At 40.0% G+C, this 17,940-nt stretch overlaps 1 protein-coding gene across 4 annotated transcripts in view; it reads right to left on the bottom strand.

Annotated features, from left to right (window-relative positions):
• WIPF3 (WAS/WASL interacting protein family member 3) overlaps window positions 1-15,931 on the bottom strand; it is a 33,145-nt gene extending 17,214 nt beyond the window's left edge. The window contains exons 1-2 of one of the 4 annotated variants that reach the window (XM_066319404.1): window positions 15,589-15,931; window positions 2,907-3,072 (exon numbers count right to left, since the gene is read on the bottom strand). In XM_066319404.1, the coding sequence (XP_066175501.1) occupies window positions 2,907-3,026 (120 nt within the window). In that variant the 5' untranslated portion in view covers window positions 3,027-3,072; window positions 15,589-15,931. Of the gene's footprint in view, window positions 1-2,906; window positions 3,247-4,621; window positions 4,684-15,588 lie in introns of those variants that run through there. The other 3 variants (XM_066319395.1, XM_066319383.1, XM_066319411.1) reach the window with 3 other exon arrangements.
• Between the last annotated feature and the right edge of the window lie 2,009 nt (window positions 15,932-17,940).

Genomic DNA, 17,940 nt, shown 5'->3' with positions numbered 1-17,940 from the left:
TTATTCTACTCACCCCACTCATCTTTATGACCCCCAGAAGGCAGGCATTTGAAGACATGCTCAATTAATCTAATTAGCTATGTCTACATTTTGACTCAGCCACCTACATCTGCTGCAGCAGACACTCCACCATTCCCTCCTGAGAGATCCAGGAATTTGTTTCCTTTTCAGTTTGCTCTAACAGCCAGTAGCTTTTTGGCTGTTGGGCACAGGTGGCTCCTAGCATATCCTAAATGCAATCTCCCAATCACTTTGTATTGCTTTGTAACAACTTTTGTGAACAAAATTCAGTACAAGTACTTACAGAATATCAGCCAGTCCGAAAGTCTTAGAAAACAGTAGGAACAAGGCCAAAAACCACTAGGAAAGAGCTTTCTTCTTCCTTAAGAAGGAGTTAACAGGACAAAAAGCTATGTGCCAACAGTGATTAGAACTTCCATGAAGAAAGGACTGCAAAATTGTTTAGAATCAAGGCTCACAATATTCACAAAGAAAACGGGCAGAGAAAAAGATAATGTGGTGACTACTTCTGCTAAAAATCTCTTGATAGTGAAAGCAAGAGAAAAGTACAGTTCTCATCCATAACTAGAAAAAGACAAGTCTATGGTACCCCTGCAATAGCATAGTGAAAAATGGCAGGATTCTAAAACCCCCATCTACACACAAATACCTTTTGTTTAACATAAATCACCTAAGTTAAACTAGTGGCTCACCCGCATATCAATAGCAAAATAAAAACCTAACTTTTAATTGCTAACATGCAAATCTTACTCTGATTTAATCATACCAGTATAATAAAAATCACTGTGCTGTTTACTCTGGAACTTTTCCAGCTGTTGGCCAAATAATAACTTATTTGCTTTGAAGGTTTTCCTTAAAGCTATATGCCTGTTAAAATTTTTCCTTCTTCCATCCTCCAACTGTAGATCTAACAGCTGTAAAAACAGCTGGGCTGTTTAGCAACCATAAAAGACAAATGCCAATTTCTAGAAAAGGGCTTTCTAGTAAAAGAAAATAGGGTCTGTAGCAAGTTTCTGCAGACCCCCCCAACTCTAAGATTTTACTCTGTAACTTGGCACCAGCTGGAGAGCTTCCTCTTACTCTGCTTCTGCTGAACTCACCAGGCAAACTCCTGATCCTGTCTCTCATTCAGTTTTGACAGGGAAAAATCATTTTGCTCTTGAGAGAAAACATTGTCCTTCCATGCTATTTTATTAATTGGGTTGATTCATATACTCTTTTTAGTATCAAAACTTATTAAAAGCAAGGCTTCAATATTTGACATTAACTAGAAACACATCTAGTATGTATCATGCCACTGAGATTGAACTGACTCTAAATTCTGCATGTCTTATACAGAGATCACCCCATTTGAAACAGAATGATCCAACTACAATATGAAAATATGCCTTCTTTTATCAAAACGCTATCATGGTAGTGGGTTTAGTAATCCCTAGGGGAACTTTTAGCTTTCTCAAGTCATTTACAATTGGCCTATGTTAGAGGAGTCTAAAAATGTCTCTAGATACTTTGCTGATCTAAATTTATTAGGATAAGAACATTTGTAGCTTCTGTTGACTTTAATTGCAGTTGTGAGCATTAAGCTGCTTACAATATGCAGCCCACTTATTTCAGCATCTAAGTATAGGTTGTGTACCAGCCCAGAAGAATTGCTAATTGGAAACACTGCTCATGGTGCCAAAGCTGAAACTGAATGCTGAAAAGAATCAAACACTGCTTATTTCATTTGCTGTCTTTATCCTCCTCCTCTTCATCTCCACAACTCACGGGGAGTTTTACGAAATGGTTCAGCCTGTAAAGTAGCAGAGAGAAACTTGCAAGAAAACCTCCTTCTGGAAAAAAAGATAAAGTAGGAGCATTATGAATAATACCAAACAAAATCAATCAACCTTCCTGGGAATAAAACAGGCAGAGATGCAAGGGAATATAAGGGAGAAATGTTGTTTTTTAAAAAAATAGACTTGAAGTACATTTGAAGTACATTTGAAGTACCATGTATTGTTTTGCTACAGAGACTAACATACTCTGCAAATAGACACAGCAGTGACAGAAAAATATATGAAAAAAAGTCAGGAGAGATTTTATGACTTGAACAAAATCATGCCAGGTTCCACTCTTTCAAAAAAAGTCCAAGAATTTAAATGCAGAAACAGGTTATGACCAACTGATCACAGACTTCAAGGAATTAAACAGATTTTACCTGGTGAAATAATCGATTGTGAAGGTATGAAAATGTATTACCCTGAAAGTTCACCCAGAGCATCCTCCTCTTATTGCAAACATGCTGGCAAGGCACATGTTCTACTTCATGACACACACAGTAATGATCTGTTACAAGCCGTAACTGTTCCTGCACATGTACAAAAGAATATTGTGCTGTATCCCCAGGGAGACACTGTGTACTAGAAAGGGCAAAATGTACAGCTCAACACTGTGAGTCTTAATAGGAGCTGTAAGAAAAAGGATGAAGAAATTAATACTTACCATCTGTACATTACCAATACAAAAATGAATTCCCTTTGGCTGGAAAAGTATTCACAAATGCTAAATTCTCATTATATGCACTCTAATCATCTCAAAACTTTTTGATCATGCACTCCTAGCAGTAACAAAATTTTCGAGCACACACCCCAAGATACATAGGTTTATTTCTTTATAAAGTATACATGTGTATGACTAAAGTTCCAGTATTTTCATTCCACACGCCAATGGATCATCTCACACAGCCCACTTTGGAGACCTCTGCTATAATGAACAGAAGAACCAGTGCCAGCAAAACAAACATCTGCCTGAGATATTTGTGATGAATATCCATGCCAAAATCCTGTGGGCTCTGAGCTGGCTAAGCTAAGCTTTTGATCGTAGAAATGAAAAGTCACTCTTACCAGTGGTGGTGGTGGTGGTGGAGGGGGCCCTGCAGAAGGTGGTGGTGGAGGGGGCCCTCCAGAAGAAGGTGGTGGAGGTGGTGGAGGAGGAGGTGGCGGCGGCGGCGGTGGCACAGGCATCTGCTTGGATTTCTAGCTTCACACAGTTGAGAAAAATATAGCCAGTCTATGTCCTTGAGACAGGAGGAGAAGGAAGGGAGGAGAAGGAAAAGTGGAGGAATAAAAAGAAAAAACAGAGAGGAATGTGTTTATACACTGCAAGCTGAAGATGGGCCAAATATCAAGCTCTCAGCAGACTGAAGACTTTTATACTGCACGGCTTCCAAAGGTACAGTACGAACAGTCTCATTACAGTTATGATGACAACATACATCTAAAGAGCAAGCTCACAGATCTGGACCAGTGCCATGAGTACCAAATGCATAGACACTGGCCTGTCCAACTATTACAACTTGCAGGAACCTAGCCCATAGCCTTGAAATGCAATTCTGCAGAGAACAAATCATCGTCGACCACATGTAGACAATCCTGCTGGGACAAAAACTCTGTTGACTTTAAGCCAGAGGTTTGCTGCTCTAAGGAGAGAGTAAGGGACTTTTTAAGGTTTGGTGGACTTAATGTTTAAAGAAGAAAAAAAGAGGAACAAAACCCCTCATGATTTAGTAACAAATAAAGAAAAAATTCTACAAATTAATGCTTCTATTACCAAATGGTATCATATCAAGGATCAGACATCTCAAGTGTTAAAGTCGTGTCTTTCCTGCCATTTTTAAATGTTAATTTTCACAATTCTTTAGCAATACTCTGACAAAAAGGTGCATATCTTCCAACAAAAGCTATATGCTTTTTCTTTAAATCTTTTGCAGAATGACAGTGCATCACTCACTGATTTTCATACCTAACTGAGCCCTTGCATGACTCAGTCATCATTAAAGTTAACTAGAAAACCCTGTATTTCATTAGTAAGTTTGCAAATGGAAGTACTAGGCGGTGCCAAAGAGAGAGCCCTCTGCAAGCCATACTTGAAATCTTCTTTTGATAGTGACACTTGGATAAATGCTCCAAACACATCTAGTTTTACATCTTGTTCTACATCCATCATGTCACTATTATTTTCTGAGGTTTTTCAATGTCATATGAAACAGCGTCAAAAGGCCTACAATAAAAAAAAATATGTCATATGCTTTGTCTTTTCTTTCTGCAAGCCTTTATTTTAACTAGAAATTACATTGGCTTCTCACATTTACTCTTTATACATCTCTCTAGGCCCTAATTTGTTTCCCTGACTCCTGAAAGGTCTTGAAAACATTTTTCACATTTTAATGTTTTACTAGAAATCGATGTTAAGTTGAAAATACCACCATTCCCAGATCCTATTCCCCTTGCTTCTCCCATCATTTTTAAAAGCAGGCACTCCACGCTTTCCCAGAATTGTCTGTGTAGGGAGGAGGCACCACAATTAAGTCTGGAAACGTTCAGCAGAGAAGATAACATGGAAATGAGGCAAGTTAGAGTCTTGAGTGGAATATCTGGCTATTTTGCTAGAGGGTTAGATTGAAAGAGGCAGTGAAATTTAAACGTACATGCAGACTTGTTCACTAGTGTTCATGAACAATATCCAAATAACATCTGAATATTTTTCTCCTTTTTTATCTTGTAAAATACTTAGTGAGAGATCAGTCAAAAATGAAATACACAGAGCCTCTGAAAAACACACTTTCTCCCTTGAGAGATTGCTGTGCAAAGGGCTGGCATATCAAATCACCCTGATCTGTAACAGCATTGGTTACAATCACTTTAATAATCTCTTAATGAAGCTTTCCAAGAAAGCTGGCATTACAGCATCTCCACCATTCCACCCTCATTGTTGCCCTATTCAAAAACCCATTATCAGAAGATATCTCTTTTCCTCAATTAAGCCATTCAAAAACATGGACATAAGGAGAATGAGTCTTCCCTGCTAATAATATGTTTCGGGTTAGTGTCTTCCTACCCTGCAATACAGGCCTTTTGTCTTCATTAAGGATTTGGAATTGGAAATATGCTCTTAGTCAAATTAGGAAAAAAAAATACAACCCACGCTCCTGTGGCAGACCACATGAATGGCAGCAGGAGGTAGAGCACATTGGAGGCAAGCAGCAGTGGGAGAAAGGAAATGGGAATCAGCTCCTGCTATTTAAAAGTCACAATCTGAAATGCCATCAGATGACTTTTCTATCTGCCTCTCCACCAGTCCCTGTCCTGGCACCTGTTCCTCCAAACGATGCAGCCTAAATTCAAGGACTAGAAACTGTGTGACCATCTACTAAAATTCAGTGCAGAGGAAGGGTTCACCATGTATCCCACTCCCATATCCTCCTGTCCAGTGGCAGCAAGGAAAAATGCATTCTGTGGAGCTATTACGCACAGCCCTTGAATGAAATACTGGAGACATCATATAGCTTTCCTCCCATGATGTTTCAAACCCTCTACAAATCAACCATCTTTCAGAAAAACCTGCTAACGTGTCTTCTTTTGTCTCTTACCGCAAATTCAGAAGCTCGATGTCCTGACCTTGGCATCCTTTTGTGTAAACATTAAATCTCATGGTTTTTATTTCAGCACTATTACAGGGTAATACCTACACAATGAGGAACCATTTTCCACACAGGGGCTCTATTTGTTCAAGAGGGCTTTGAAAGGAGCGCTGCCATCTCACGAGTAGACAATGTATGCTGATAAAGGCAGGAATCTTCAAGCTAATTTATGATAAAAAACATTTGGCTCTTAACATTTAGTCATACCTGCAGAACCTACACTTTTTAATATGTAGGACTGGCTATGATAACCTCTTTTGTATTATTGCAACCATACCATGTGGACTGTATTGAAAGAAAATTATGGAGAAGGCTGCAACTCTTTGAGTATATCCACACACATTACTTGGAGGCCTCTTTTCATTGGTTAAAGGCTGTATTTAATTTGCCTCTCCCCTCATTATGTTTTATATTTTATATATACATATATACAAACACATATATATATTTATATATATATATATATATGCATATAAACTATGGTCAGTAATTTCACACAATAGCTTCAGAACATGCCACGTTTATGGATTTTCACATAATAATCTAAATAAGTTCTGAATTAAAAACAAAAAAAGGAGTATCACATTGATCAGTTCTAGTGTCTGCTAAGAGCCAGGCAAGAGGGAAATGCTACAAGGGATCTCTAAGGCACATGTGCCCTTTCTCCATTCCTCTAAATATACATATCTATAATTGGAAAAGAGGGGTCGAACTATCCCTGAGGGACAGAAATAAAAAGATACAGTTTAAAAGGCTGGCAATAGGTGTAGGGGAGAAGCCTATATGATTAACCTCAGTTTCCTAAGGCAAGCAGCAAGGTAAATCTTACCTTGACTTAAATATCACAGAAGAGAATCAAGCCCAACAACTGTAGAATTTATTGCAAAAGAAAGAGAAGAAAATACCAAACACTGACTTTTCTAGTCCACCTCCCTACCAAAGCAAGGTTGTACATTTTTTTTAGTGCTTTCTGAAGTCTAATTTTAGGTGTCCCAAATAATGTGGCTTTTATTATTTCCCTTGGGAAGCTCTTTCCCAGTCAAATAACTCTTTTAGTTCAGATTGCCTGACACACAGCCTAATTTCTCCTGCTCTTAGTTTGATCCCATTTGCACTCCACTGCAGATGACTCTACCTTGTTCCAAGCAAAATAGTTTTTCCTACTGCTCAGCATCAGCTTTGTGGAATATAAGCACTGTATATATAATTCAAAAGTACACTTGCAAAGACTTGCTATACTTTTTGAGTTCTTTTACTTCTCACAAGGCAGTGAACTTCTCATCAGTCAGAGAAGATTATTACTCTTCTCTGATCTCAAAACAATTGGTCTTCTTTTGTTCTTTAGGTAAGGATAATTCTGAACCTGGTAATTTCAGGTGTCACAGATTGTTCTTTGCATATTCCCACTGTGTGTGCTTGAATAGCAGCTCAGTTTAGAACAAGACTGCGGCCATCAATGTAAGAACTCAAGCTCCAGATTTCTGAAGACCCAAAATAAAGTCTTCACCCAGACTTTAATTTGAAGTGTCAGACAAGACAGAGGAGGTGCAGATCTTTCTTCTTCAGGGACTGATCTCTCAATCTTGTGCTAGATTTGCCTGTGGGAAACTCAAAATCTTTGCCTGAGCTTTTCTGTAGCTTTGATCTCACTTTATCTAGCTACCAGACATGCACAAACTCTGATCCAAGTGCTTCTCAAAGGTCTCCTCCTGAAGTGTCACTGCCACAGCCTCAGTGCAAGGCTCATACTAAAACAAAATCCTGCTAGGAGCAGAGAGCTGCACGAAGAAACAGTGGATTTTGGACAGCAGCTCACACATCTCCTGCCACACTGACATTCAGCAGAACCACCACAGGTGTGCCTGCAAAGATTATTCTAAAATACCTTCACCCATCAAGGAAAGGGAAGGCACGAAACAGCTGTACCTTCAATTTAGTACAACGTCTAGAAGGGGAAAAGACAGAGGTGAAAAAAATCACAATTATTTAAATGTGCATAATACGCATTTATGCATGAAAACAACTCTAAATAGGGGTATTTTTAAAATGGCCAGTGTCCTTAAGTATTTAGGTGGTATAGTCATTAACATGAAACAACACAGAGAGAATTGAAAATCTGACACTTATAATCAAATTGGAGAAAGAACTGCAAAATAACAGATGCATTACTACTGGATTTGCATTTGCTGCAGCTGCACATTCTGAAGTAGGTAACTAGCTTTGGGGAAATGTACAGGTTTTCTTCCTTCAAAGGAAAGGCTGGGGTAGATATTTCAAAGGTGTGTAGGAGAGCTTATCTGTAATATTGGTCTTACTTTCTTGATTAAAAACTGAAGAAAAAAAGTAGACCACAAACTGGGTTTATCTTTTAATCAACTTTTATGTGATCAAACATGATTTCCTGATTAACTGTACTGTTCTGAGTTGTAGCTTTTAAGTCTTTATATTTCAACAGAAAAGTCAAATAATTTCAAAAATACCTGTGAAAAAACAGTAGCAAAAGCATCTGTTCAATTTCCGTGATCTCAAAAGTAGACAATTTGTGTAATTGTGCACCCATCTTCTCCTGTGAAACATCACTGAACAACAAGTGAAACCACTGGTATGAGATCTTCACAGATCTTTTAAAGACAGTACAATACATGAAGCTAGAGGGAAGATTAAAAACAGAGAAGAGTAGATGTGTGTTACACAGATCTACTTTCCTGCTATCACTATCACACAACTGGATTCTAATTTTAAGAGAATCAAATAATTTGACATTTAAGCATTGGATGTTACAATTTTTTTTCTTCTTTTAGAGTGTGAATGACTTTTTGTCTTTAAAGAACTAAACAAGAAAGAATCAAGGTAGACCCTCTGAATATCCTTTTCACTCTGCAATGATAATCCCATTCACAAAATAATTGATAGTCTCTTCTGCATATGAGATATTTAAAAAGTCTGCAGAAGTGTCAAATGGTTGGAACCTTCATTTTGAGAAGGAAAGCAAATACCCATACACATACCCATCTTACTATATATATATTAAGACTTTCACATGTATATTCCCACAGCTGACTAAGAAAACTCCAGCCTTTCTCCATCTCCTAACAGTTGCACACCTGAATTGTGTACAGCTTGAGAGAAATTTCTGCTCTCAGTCACCATTTACACCACTGCAACTTTAGGCAGAATCTGACTTTTTCAATTCCATTGGAATGTGCAAACCTTAATGAAGGGCTTTTTCTCCATCAAATACCTGATGAAACACTTCTAAGCAGCATTTATCTTCTACAGGGTCTGTAGGATTGTCTCACAGCACATAGCAGTATCCTGAACTTAAGCCAAGAACTGTAAGTTCCCTTTAGCTTGGACTATTTCCACCAGGCTTTATGCAGTTAAGGGCTGCAACCCCTTTCTGCCTGAAAAAAAACACAACACTCAGCATGACTCTTATTCTGTCAGAAGCCTGATAAAATTGCCACAAACTGTCCAGTGCTGACCCAGCAGGGACCACAGGAATTTGAAGACGCCTTGCTTCCATGTGTGCTGTGGGCAGATCTCTGCTGGGTTCCCAGTGGTGCTGAGGCCAGAAATTACAGTGTCATGCCCTGACAAACCTCCCTTCAGAGGCGAAGCTGCGCAGATGACTTCACATCCCTACATATGACTATTTCAGGGTGTAGCTTCCTCTGCTCCATGGGGACCTGTCATAAAAGACTGATTGTAAGGGAGCAGAATAAGAGAATTAATCATCTTCTTTTAAATAAGGAGTAAGAGAGAAGAACAACACATACCAAGAAGAAATATGTTGTGCCTACAGTAGTGTTAACCTGAAGTTAGAGAGTCAAAAGACAAATGAGGTAAATTAGAAGTAATTAGGACCTGCACAAAGACGTAACTTTTCAAAGGAAACAATTTATACAAAAGGTTTCCTTGAAATTAATACTGCATCATCCACACAAAGAGAGACATGGCTTGTTTCTCTGCCAGATATACAAACAATGGTGAATTTGATATACAGTCATTAGCAAAGTTAATCATTGGCCTAAGCTAAAGAAAGTGCAGCTCAGTAGACATTCAAGGTCATGGCCACATTCTGCAGACAACTGTTTACTCTTATGCTCCTCAAGAGTATCAGTGTGAGCAGCACGTGATGTCTCTCCTTAGGGGTAAACTGATGTTTCAGGTTAACATTTGCAAGTTTTGCAGCCTCAGCTAAGAAGCTAATTGTATGTTTTCACATAATTATTAATGATCTATTCCTTTACAGTTATTCATATCTTTATTGACTGTCATTTTTATAATACAGAGTTATTTGAAAAGCATAGCTGTACCTAGAATGATTTCTGCAAAAAAAATTCCAAACATTGTTTAACCAATTCCCTTACCAGAAGAAAGCTTTGCTTTCTAATTAAGTAGTTAGCATCAAAATGGAAAATGCAAACAAGGCAGTATTCAGCATCTTGCTCTTCTATATTTGCTACAGACATCTCAAACTTGGTTTTAAAATGCCAGTCAAGTGAGAATTTGTAAACGTGGGTATCGGAAGATTAAAGGACTTTATAAATCTAGTTCTTAAATAATTCTGAAATTTTCACTTTCAACCACATGATATTTTATCAGAGGTCCTATTTTCACAGCTTTACATCTTAAAAAGATAAATTTATAGAAACCTGCATGGGTGCTGTGTCAGGCTGATAGCTATGAGCTTAAAAAACAGTCTAATACTGGCAATGTAAGAAAAATAAATTTTGCAATTCAACATGCACCATGCTTTCCTACAGTACAGCTGAGGCCACAGCATCGACTGTGGTCACTGTATGTGCTAAGGACAATTGTCTTTCACAAGGGATGCAAAACACAATGATCTGATCACCTGCAGGAATAAGTTGTCAGGCAAATCCTTACCTCAAAGAAAGAATGGGAAGATTTGATCCCGGTTTTCAGAGAAATTGTGATTACCTAATTTCCATTCCAGTGATAAAAATGTTAGCCCTGATGCCCTAACAAATTAAACTATAACTTCTGAACATTTATTCTCACTTTCATGCTGTTTTCTGTCAATCCTGTTGAAGGTGCTGTCCCACTTCAGTGACATAATTGATAGCTTCATCTCAGATGTTCTTTACACCAGAGTAAGGCTTCCTTTACTTATAAATACATAACTATAAACACCAATATTATTAAAAAAGCCTGGGTACTGTTGCTACCATAACATTGCATTTGCTATTTTAACTAACTCATTGTTCTGAAAAAATAACATGCTATATGTTCTTATTCTCCCGTAAGTGCCAGAGCTGATATCAAACTTCCTAAGTGCATAAAGGTGTAAATATGCTTTCTTGTACAGAAAATTGTTAGCTGTTTTTAAAGGCAGTGCACAAAGTATCTAGCTCCAATCTTACATCCAGGTACTCAGAACAATGATTTTACTTTGTACAGTGAACAGCAATTTGCAGTCATTTGCAATTGCAACAACAACAACAAAAAAACATGACAAAATTTGTTTTGATTTGTAGGCCTAGTTCTGAATTTCTAATAAAACAAAGTGTTGAGAAAATAACCCATGAATTTATTAAATTGAAGTTTCAGCCCTTTGACTCATTAAAGGTCTTCATTTGTAATTCCTTGGGAAAGGCATTATATTTAGCGAGGAAATTGTGATTGATACCTACCTGTACACATGGCATAAGCAATGAACATCAGGGATTCAAAACTACTCAACTAACTTCGCTGCCTGATGAAGAAAGAAAATGATTCTAGGGATTAAATGGCAATAGAAAATTTTCTGCATTTGTATCCATCATAGACACAAAGGAGAAAAGTGGTTTTCTTTGAACAGCTCCCAAGTAAACTTTCAGAGCAATCAGTATCTGCTCCCATCAGACCAAGCAGTTTAAAGATGAGGACTCACTTGTTTCCATGAATTCTAGTGTCAAGTTTTATGCTGGCTTTGGTCTTCAGCTTTCACATTAACCAGCCTGGATCTGCTCCATCCTCTCTCTTTATTTCACTTTGTGAATATCTCTCCCCTTTCCTAATGGTTTACCAATCTCTTCATTCCCACCCTCCACTTTGCCCTGCTCACCATTCACTGCACCTGCTGCCTGCTGTTGATGCAAGGCAAGGCAAGAAGAGGAATTTCCTTTAAAAGGCAGAGTTGTCTGCCCTGAGGAAAGAACCACTACTCATGGAGCAAGAGTAAGTAACTCTGCATGATGATACTAAAGGCTCAGCACAGGCTACTAGTACTTAGAAAAACAGAAGAAATGCAAAGCTAGGCTAATCCAGCTCTGGAAAAATCCAGAAAATGTGATTCTAGGAGATAGCAGGATGTATATCCTGACTAGGACTGTCAGTATGTATTAGTGCAAATGTACAAAGCCCCATCTGATGGATTGCATAAAAGATTGAAGTATTGGAGAAAAACAAGCAGGTCCGTGCAGAGGAAAGGAGCAAAGTAACCACAGCATACTTACTCATTTTGCAACTACTCCAAGCCTTTGCAGTTCTTGGTACAGTCTGTTCAGAGCAAGCCCAAGTACCCCCACATGGGACTGCATCATTTATCCTACTGTTAAATCAATGTAAACTCATGATCACTTGATCCAAGAATATTTTGTACAATCCGCTTTTGCATAATTTCCTTGCTACTTAGTCATTTCACGGCTAAAAAAGGCTTTCATTCTGCATTAAATGCCCTGTTAGGCCCCACATCTATCACTCACACAGTACATTACAGATGTAGTCTCCACCCCCTCTGCCAATTTACTAATCTAGGGGCTAATCCATATCTCTCTCTCTCTTTTATTTTTTTTAATGCCAAATTTTCCTTTGTTTTCAGTAGAAGTGAGATCAGTTCTTTGGGGTTTAACTCTGAAAATACTCCAAGAAACATGATCAACAGAAGAAACATCACCAATGTGTTAGGCTGCTCACACTCACACAACTGACCAATAAAAGCAACTTTGTCCAAATCCCAGGCAGAATTTGACAGATATTTTTGCAGTGATTTACATATCCCCAGGAGAAGCAAACATTCCCTCTGAAAATGAGTTGCTAAAATCCCAGTCTGTTTTCCTGGTATGTAAGCTTGGCTTGCCTTTTATGTGCCTCATGATTTTCTTTATGCATCTACTCACCTAACACAGCAGATCTATAGATGTTGAACAGATGCAGTGTTATTTATTTTCTTCTTTAGTATATAAAAAATGCGTAACTGACTTGGATAAAAGCCAAAAGCCTGTCAGGACTATTTTATACACATCAGTAGTGTTGCTGCATACATACTTTTCTTGTACACAAACTATGCCAGTTAGGAAAGCAGTAATATAATAGCTTTAAAACAATAGAGTATGAAAGAAGAACGAAAGACCTCAAGACCTCCTTTGTGATGCAGCACCATATTCTGTTCTCCCCTTTTTTTGTTTTTGTTGTTGTTGGGTTTTTTGTCTGTTTTGGGGGGGGTGTTTGTTTGCTTGTTTTGTGTTTTTTTGGGGTCTTTTGTTTTGTTTTGTTACTTATAATGAAAAGAGGAAAACATGATATAGTAACTAGAAAAAGTTAAATGGTACAGCAGTCATTTAGAGACCTGTGTATGGCTCGTGAAAGGGACCAACACAAAGGGGTTACTATCTCTAAACCTATTCATTCACTTCATTCATTTTACCCCTCTCTTATGAATGAAGCAGAAGCACTGTAATTTCCAGCCAACACTTCCATTTATCAAGGCAGGCACGGCAGTTGCCACCAGTGTAAATGGAGGATATAGAATATCCATTACACAGAAGCTGCAGAGCAGACACAGTTTGTTTAGTTTTCTTAGACACTTGTAAGAGCAGGGTCAACACTGAGCAAGCGCTTTCATGCTGAGTTTTCTGTTCTTAAGCTTACTGAACTTAACCATGTAGGGACTTTTGGCCCAGTTTCCCCCCACTTTTCACTTTAACACCTAAACTGTAGCTGTAGCACAGCTGCTGTGTTGCTCTGCTCTGCCTGGGCTGGCTGAAGAGTGACACCATTCACACCACAGAGTGTTATATATCTATTTCTAACAACAGTGAAAGATGACACAAGGTCAATGCAAAGAAGAATTAGGCTCTCCATGCATGATCTTATTGAGAGAGAGATATTTCTGGTACCGAAATCTGTTTCAGCTGTTGTTTCAATTACCACAGCATGAAAACATGCTTTTTGCATCTTGTGAAAATCTTTTAGCTGTTTCACATTCTTTCAAAGCGATCAATAGGCAGCTTTACAGCTGTCATGTATGTAATACTGAATGAGTCCACTTCACTATACTCAGAAGTCAAATTAAGGTGGGTATATTAAAAAAATGCAATTTTGTCTAAAAATACAGATTCTTTCTTTCCAATGTGGAAGCTTCGAGGACATTTTTTTTTTCTGTTTGCAAATATAACATTCTTTTATATCTCTGTTCATCCTGGCTACAAAGCCGCTAGACAACCCTGATGCAGAATGACCACAGATAAAAAAAGCAACTGTGAAGTACCATTAAGGTTTTGCTACTATAAGCCCGTTTCAGAAAGCTTCAGTCTTTCAAAGACAGTAACTACTTTGTGTAAGAACACAGACTAATTGAGGAAGATCTATAAGAACAGTGTTAAAGGCAGTCCAGAAAGCTGCATCTCAAAACTGCATAGCAGCCACTGGTAACTCAGTGTAATGTGAGTACTAAAGACTTCTAGATAAAAGACTTTACTAGAGATCACACTTGATTATTATGATTATTTAGATACTAGTGTAATTTCATTACACTCTGAAAAAGATAAGAATCTTTATTCTGGTGCAGCAGAGCCTAATATCATTTCCCCAGAGCTTCAACTTTTCATCTGTGATCTCATTTATTAAAACTTAAATGAACTGAATAAAATACCTGCATAATAATGCAGAAGATGCTCATACACATGCAGGATCAGTAACTTACAGGGCAAGAAAACTGAGCTGATCCTGTCCAGTCTCACCTACTTTGCATGACTGAACAGAACTTGTCCCAGTCCTAGAGCACAGAGAAGAAAAGCTTTCAAAAAAGCAAATGCTTCTGAAAAAAACAATATAATTCTTATAGGTGAGTTGTAACTTACAAACAAAGCGATTTGATAGCAGTCTTTCCACTGTTTTGTTCCTCTTTGGAGCTGAAATATTTTAAAATAGTAATATTAAACTTTTTAATACTTAATAAAAGGGGGTTTTTTTAATACATATGTGTGTTATTCTAGTAGAATGTGTTATTCTACTTTGGAGTTCTCAACCTCTCTTCCTTAAAATGTGCAAATATTTTTCTATTTGTTATGACTAAGATATTATTTTCTGTTCAAGATCTTCTTTTCAGAGGACAACGAGTTTCCCAAAATACTGACCTCATCAAGCAATAAAATTACTAAGTATAAAGATCATCTATTAGCATCTGGCTCTATCCTGTTAGGACATTCAATGAAAACTGCTGACTTTTATGGATTGCTGAGATGTGGCAGTGCTATGTTTTGATTTACTGTTAAAAACAAACTATCTAAATACTTTCTCCAAGTTCGGATTTAGTAGTCATTATGTACATACTCCAAACACTGACTGTGCATTCCCCTACTGCAGTAACACAAATTGAGATGTTACAGGATCTTTATTTATATTTCCTCTTGTAGGTGTGGAAGGAGTGAGAGAAAAAAAAAAGAGGAAGTTGCTTTGTATGATATGATTTGATAAATACAGTCATGTGTTGCCCTTTCCAGTGAAGTACAATCACAGAATCTGAATTTCAAGTGCATCTCAATCATTTTCAGGCATAGATCCAAACCAGCAATAACTTGAGCACTGCAGCTAATGAATTAAACATTGGATCTGCCCCTAAGCAACCAAAGTCTGTATGCAAAGCTGGTCAAACTATTTATATACCCCTGTCTTTAAAGAATATATATCCTTTATTTTAAAAAGACAAATAAAAGAAGTTTCATACTTAAATTGCGAGCTCCATTCCCTAACCCGCATCTTCTACAGGAAAAACATCAACTCCCACAGCATTCTTTTTGGTTATGAGTCTAACCCACATTTTGTCATCATCACCTACAGCAAAACAGCCAAAGCAGTCTATCAATTAAAAAAAAAACTACACTTACGAAATCTGCTTTAAGGGTCCCACAGTGAGCTCCTCATATGTTATCTCGCACATGGAAGGCGGTACCTGACAGCAAAGCAGGCTCAACCTTTCCACCGCACGCAGGGCAATGTCCCGTACGAGCCGTGGGTGGCAGCAGCGTCTGCACCGCCTGCGCATTCCAGCCGGGACACGGTTTTGGGTCACAGGTTCACGCAGTGAGCGGGAACCATCCCCAAGCACACAAGTGCCTAACAAGTGTCCCAGCTCCGACTGCCCTCACGCAATAAAGTTGTATTTCTTTCCTCGAGCATCTGCCCTGCGGCTTGTCCTGCAGTACAAAGCGCGCGAACTGAAGATGTTAACCCTCATCGCACAAACACACGCCGTGAAATAAACAGGAGCTTGTCCTGCATATACAGATGGAGAAGCTGAAAACACTGATTGTATCAGGAAGCACTTCAAGGACTTGATTCATGCAGCGTGCACAGTAACAGTTATCACTGCTATCGCAATTTCAGCAATATGTCACTGTGTGAATCAGCAGGAGCACTTGCAGACTTTAGCCCATAAATCCAGACTGCCCCAAGACCGTTCTGTGTGGAAATCATGAAATTTTATCTTATATCAGTGTTTCCTCTCCTAAATCAGACTTATTTCGCTATCTTTCATAAATCTTGCTTGGTAATATTCCACTTTCAGGTCCTAAGGCACGCTGGTCTCATGTGTCCTCCCTATTCTCAAACTCCTGAATTTCTTGAGCGACACAAGCCCAGCCCCCCTCCACAAGCCCAGAGATGCAGGCTGTCACAGAACCCATCATCCCTATGCCTTTGCAAATCCTGAGCATATCCCAAGAGTAATAAAAAATCTGCATGTTACCCTTTACCAACACATTCCCTGTCGCGCTGTATTGGCGCCAACAGGCTGATGCGAAAGTCACTAGATTTAGTCTCAATTTCCTCCATGTCAATTATTATTAGATCTTTAAGAACTTCTTTCCAACATTTCTCCAGCATTCCCTCTCCAATATGTACATAAGTAATATGTACACTGCACTTTTCACAATCGCTCAGCCCCGTTTTCTCGGCTGACCTGTGCCAGCACATCTACTTCAAGGACGAGAACTAGGTAAAAACCCCCAAACTTCTCGGCACGCACCGCCGCCGGAAAACAACCCTTGTTCCCGTGCTCGACAAAAGCGAGGAGCAGCACCGCGCACAGCCCGTGCCTGACCTCCGCCGCGCTTCCTTCTCCGCCGCCGGGAGCGCTCCCACCGCGGGCCCCGTGCCCTGGGACTCGGCACCAGCTCTGCCCGCCGAGCCGCTCTGCGCCGGCGGCACCGGGGCCGCCCCGGCCGCGGACCCCGAGGGGAGGCGGTGCCGCGCCCCCGCCCGCCGCTCCCCGGGGCTGTGAGGGGGTCCCCCGGCCCCGCCGCCGCTCCCCGGGGCTGTGAGGGGGTCCCCCGGCCCCGCCGCCGCTCCCCAGCGCGCCCACCTGCTCGGCGCCGGTGCCGTCGGGGCCGCGGCGGCTCCTCCCGGGCAGAGGGCGCCAGGTACGGCGGGCGGGGGGCGGGGAAAGGAGCGCAGGGATCTCGGGATCCGGAGGGGAAAAAGCCCGCCCCGGTCTTCACCGAGGCATAAAAATAAATATATATTTTTGAAAGTAGTAATTTAACACACATGCACACGCGGACTCACCCCGCCCACCCGCGGGCCCCACTTTCCATCCCCGCCCCGGGAAAGCGCGGCGGCTTTGCTGCCAGGGTGATGTCCAGCTGCAGCCTGGAGCACCCTCCCACACGCTGGTGCCTCGGCAGAGCCAAAGCTATTTTTAAAAGCTCAGGTGGATGCCGCTATACTGCCCCATTGCGCGGAAAAGAGATGGCACTACCCTATCCCCCTGCAGAAACACTTCCACCTGCCAAACCACTTCTGCCCTGCGGGCCTTGCACTTGGAACTGGCTGGGCGCCCTTGGATTTTGTACCCCTGATTGTGCACTAGAAGCATCTGGAAAAAAAATAATCTTGTTTTCTTCTGGATTTATTCCAAGGCTGCTTGTAGATAGGAAGACTAAGGTCATGTCCTAATGAGCCTCACATGTTTCTGTCAGGGCAAGGGAGTTGCAGTGGAGCAGCCTCCCAGACAGCTGGAGGAATGGGGCACCCTGGGTTTGTCATGCACGAGTGTCTCAGGAATGAGGATGCTGATGAGTAACTTAAAAATCATAATGTGGGCTCTGGTCTGCCAAGCAGCCTTTTTATGGTGCTTTTAGGTGGCTGAGAGGCAGGCCCATCTTCGCTGGATTTCTCTGGAAAACCTGCTTAGCTGAAGAAATGTAAAATGGTGGTTTTTATTGCCTTGC

This window comes from Sylvia atricapilla, chromosome 1, assembly GCF_009819655.1.
Source record: "Sylvia atricapilla isolate bSylAtr1 chromosome 1, bSylAtr1.pri, whole genome shotgun sequence".
Taxonomy (NCBI): Eukaryota; Metazoa; Chordata; class Aves; order Passeriformes; family Sylviidae; genus Sylvia; species Sylvia atricapilla.
This window is presented reverse-complemented; position numbering and strand designations above follow the sequence as displayed.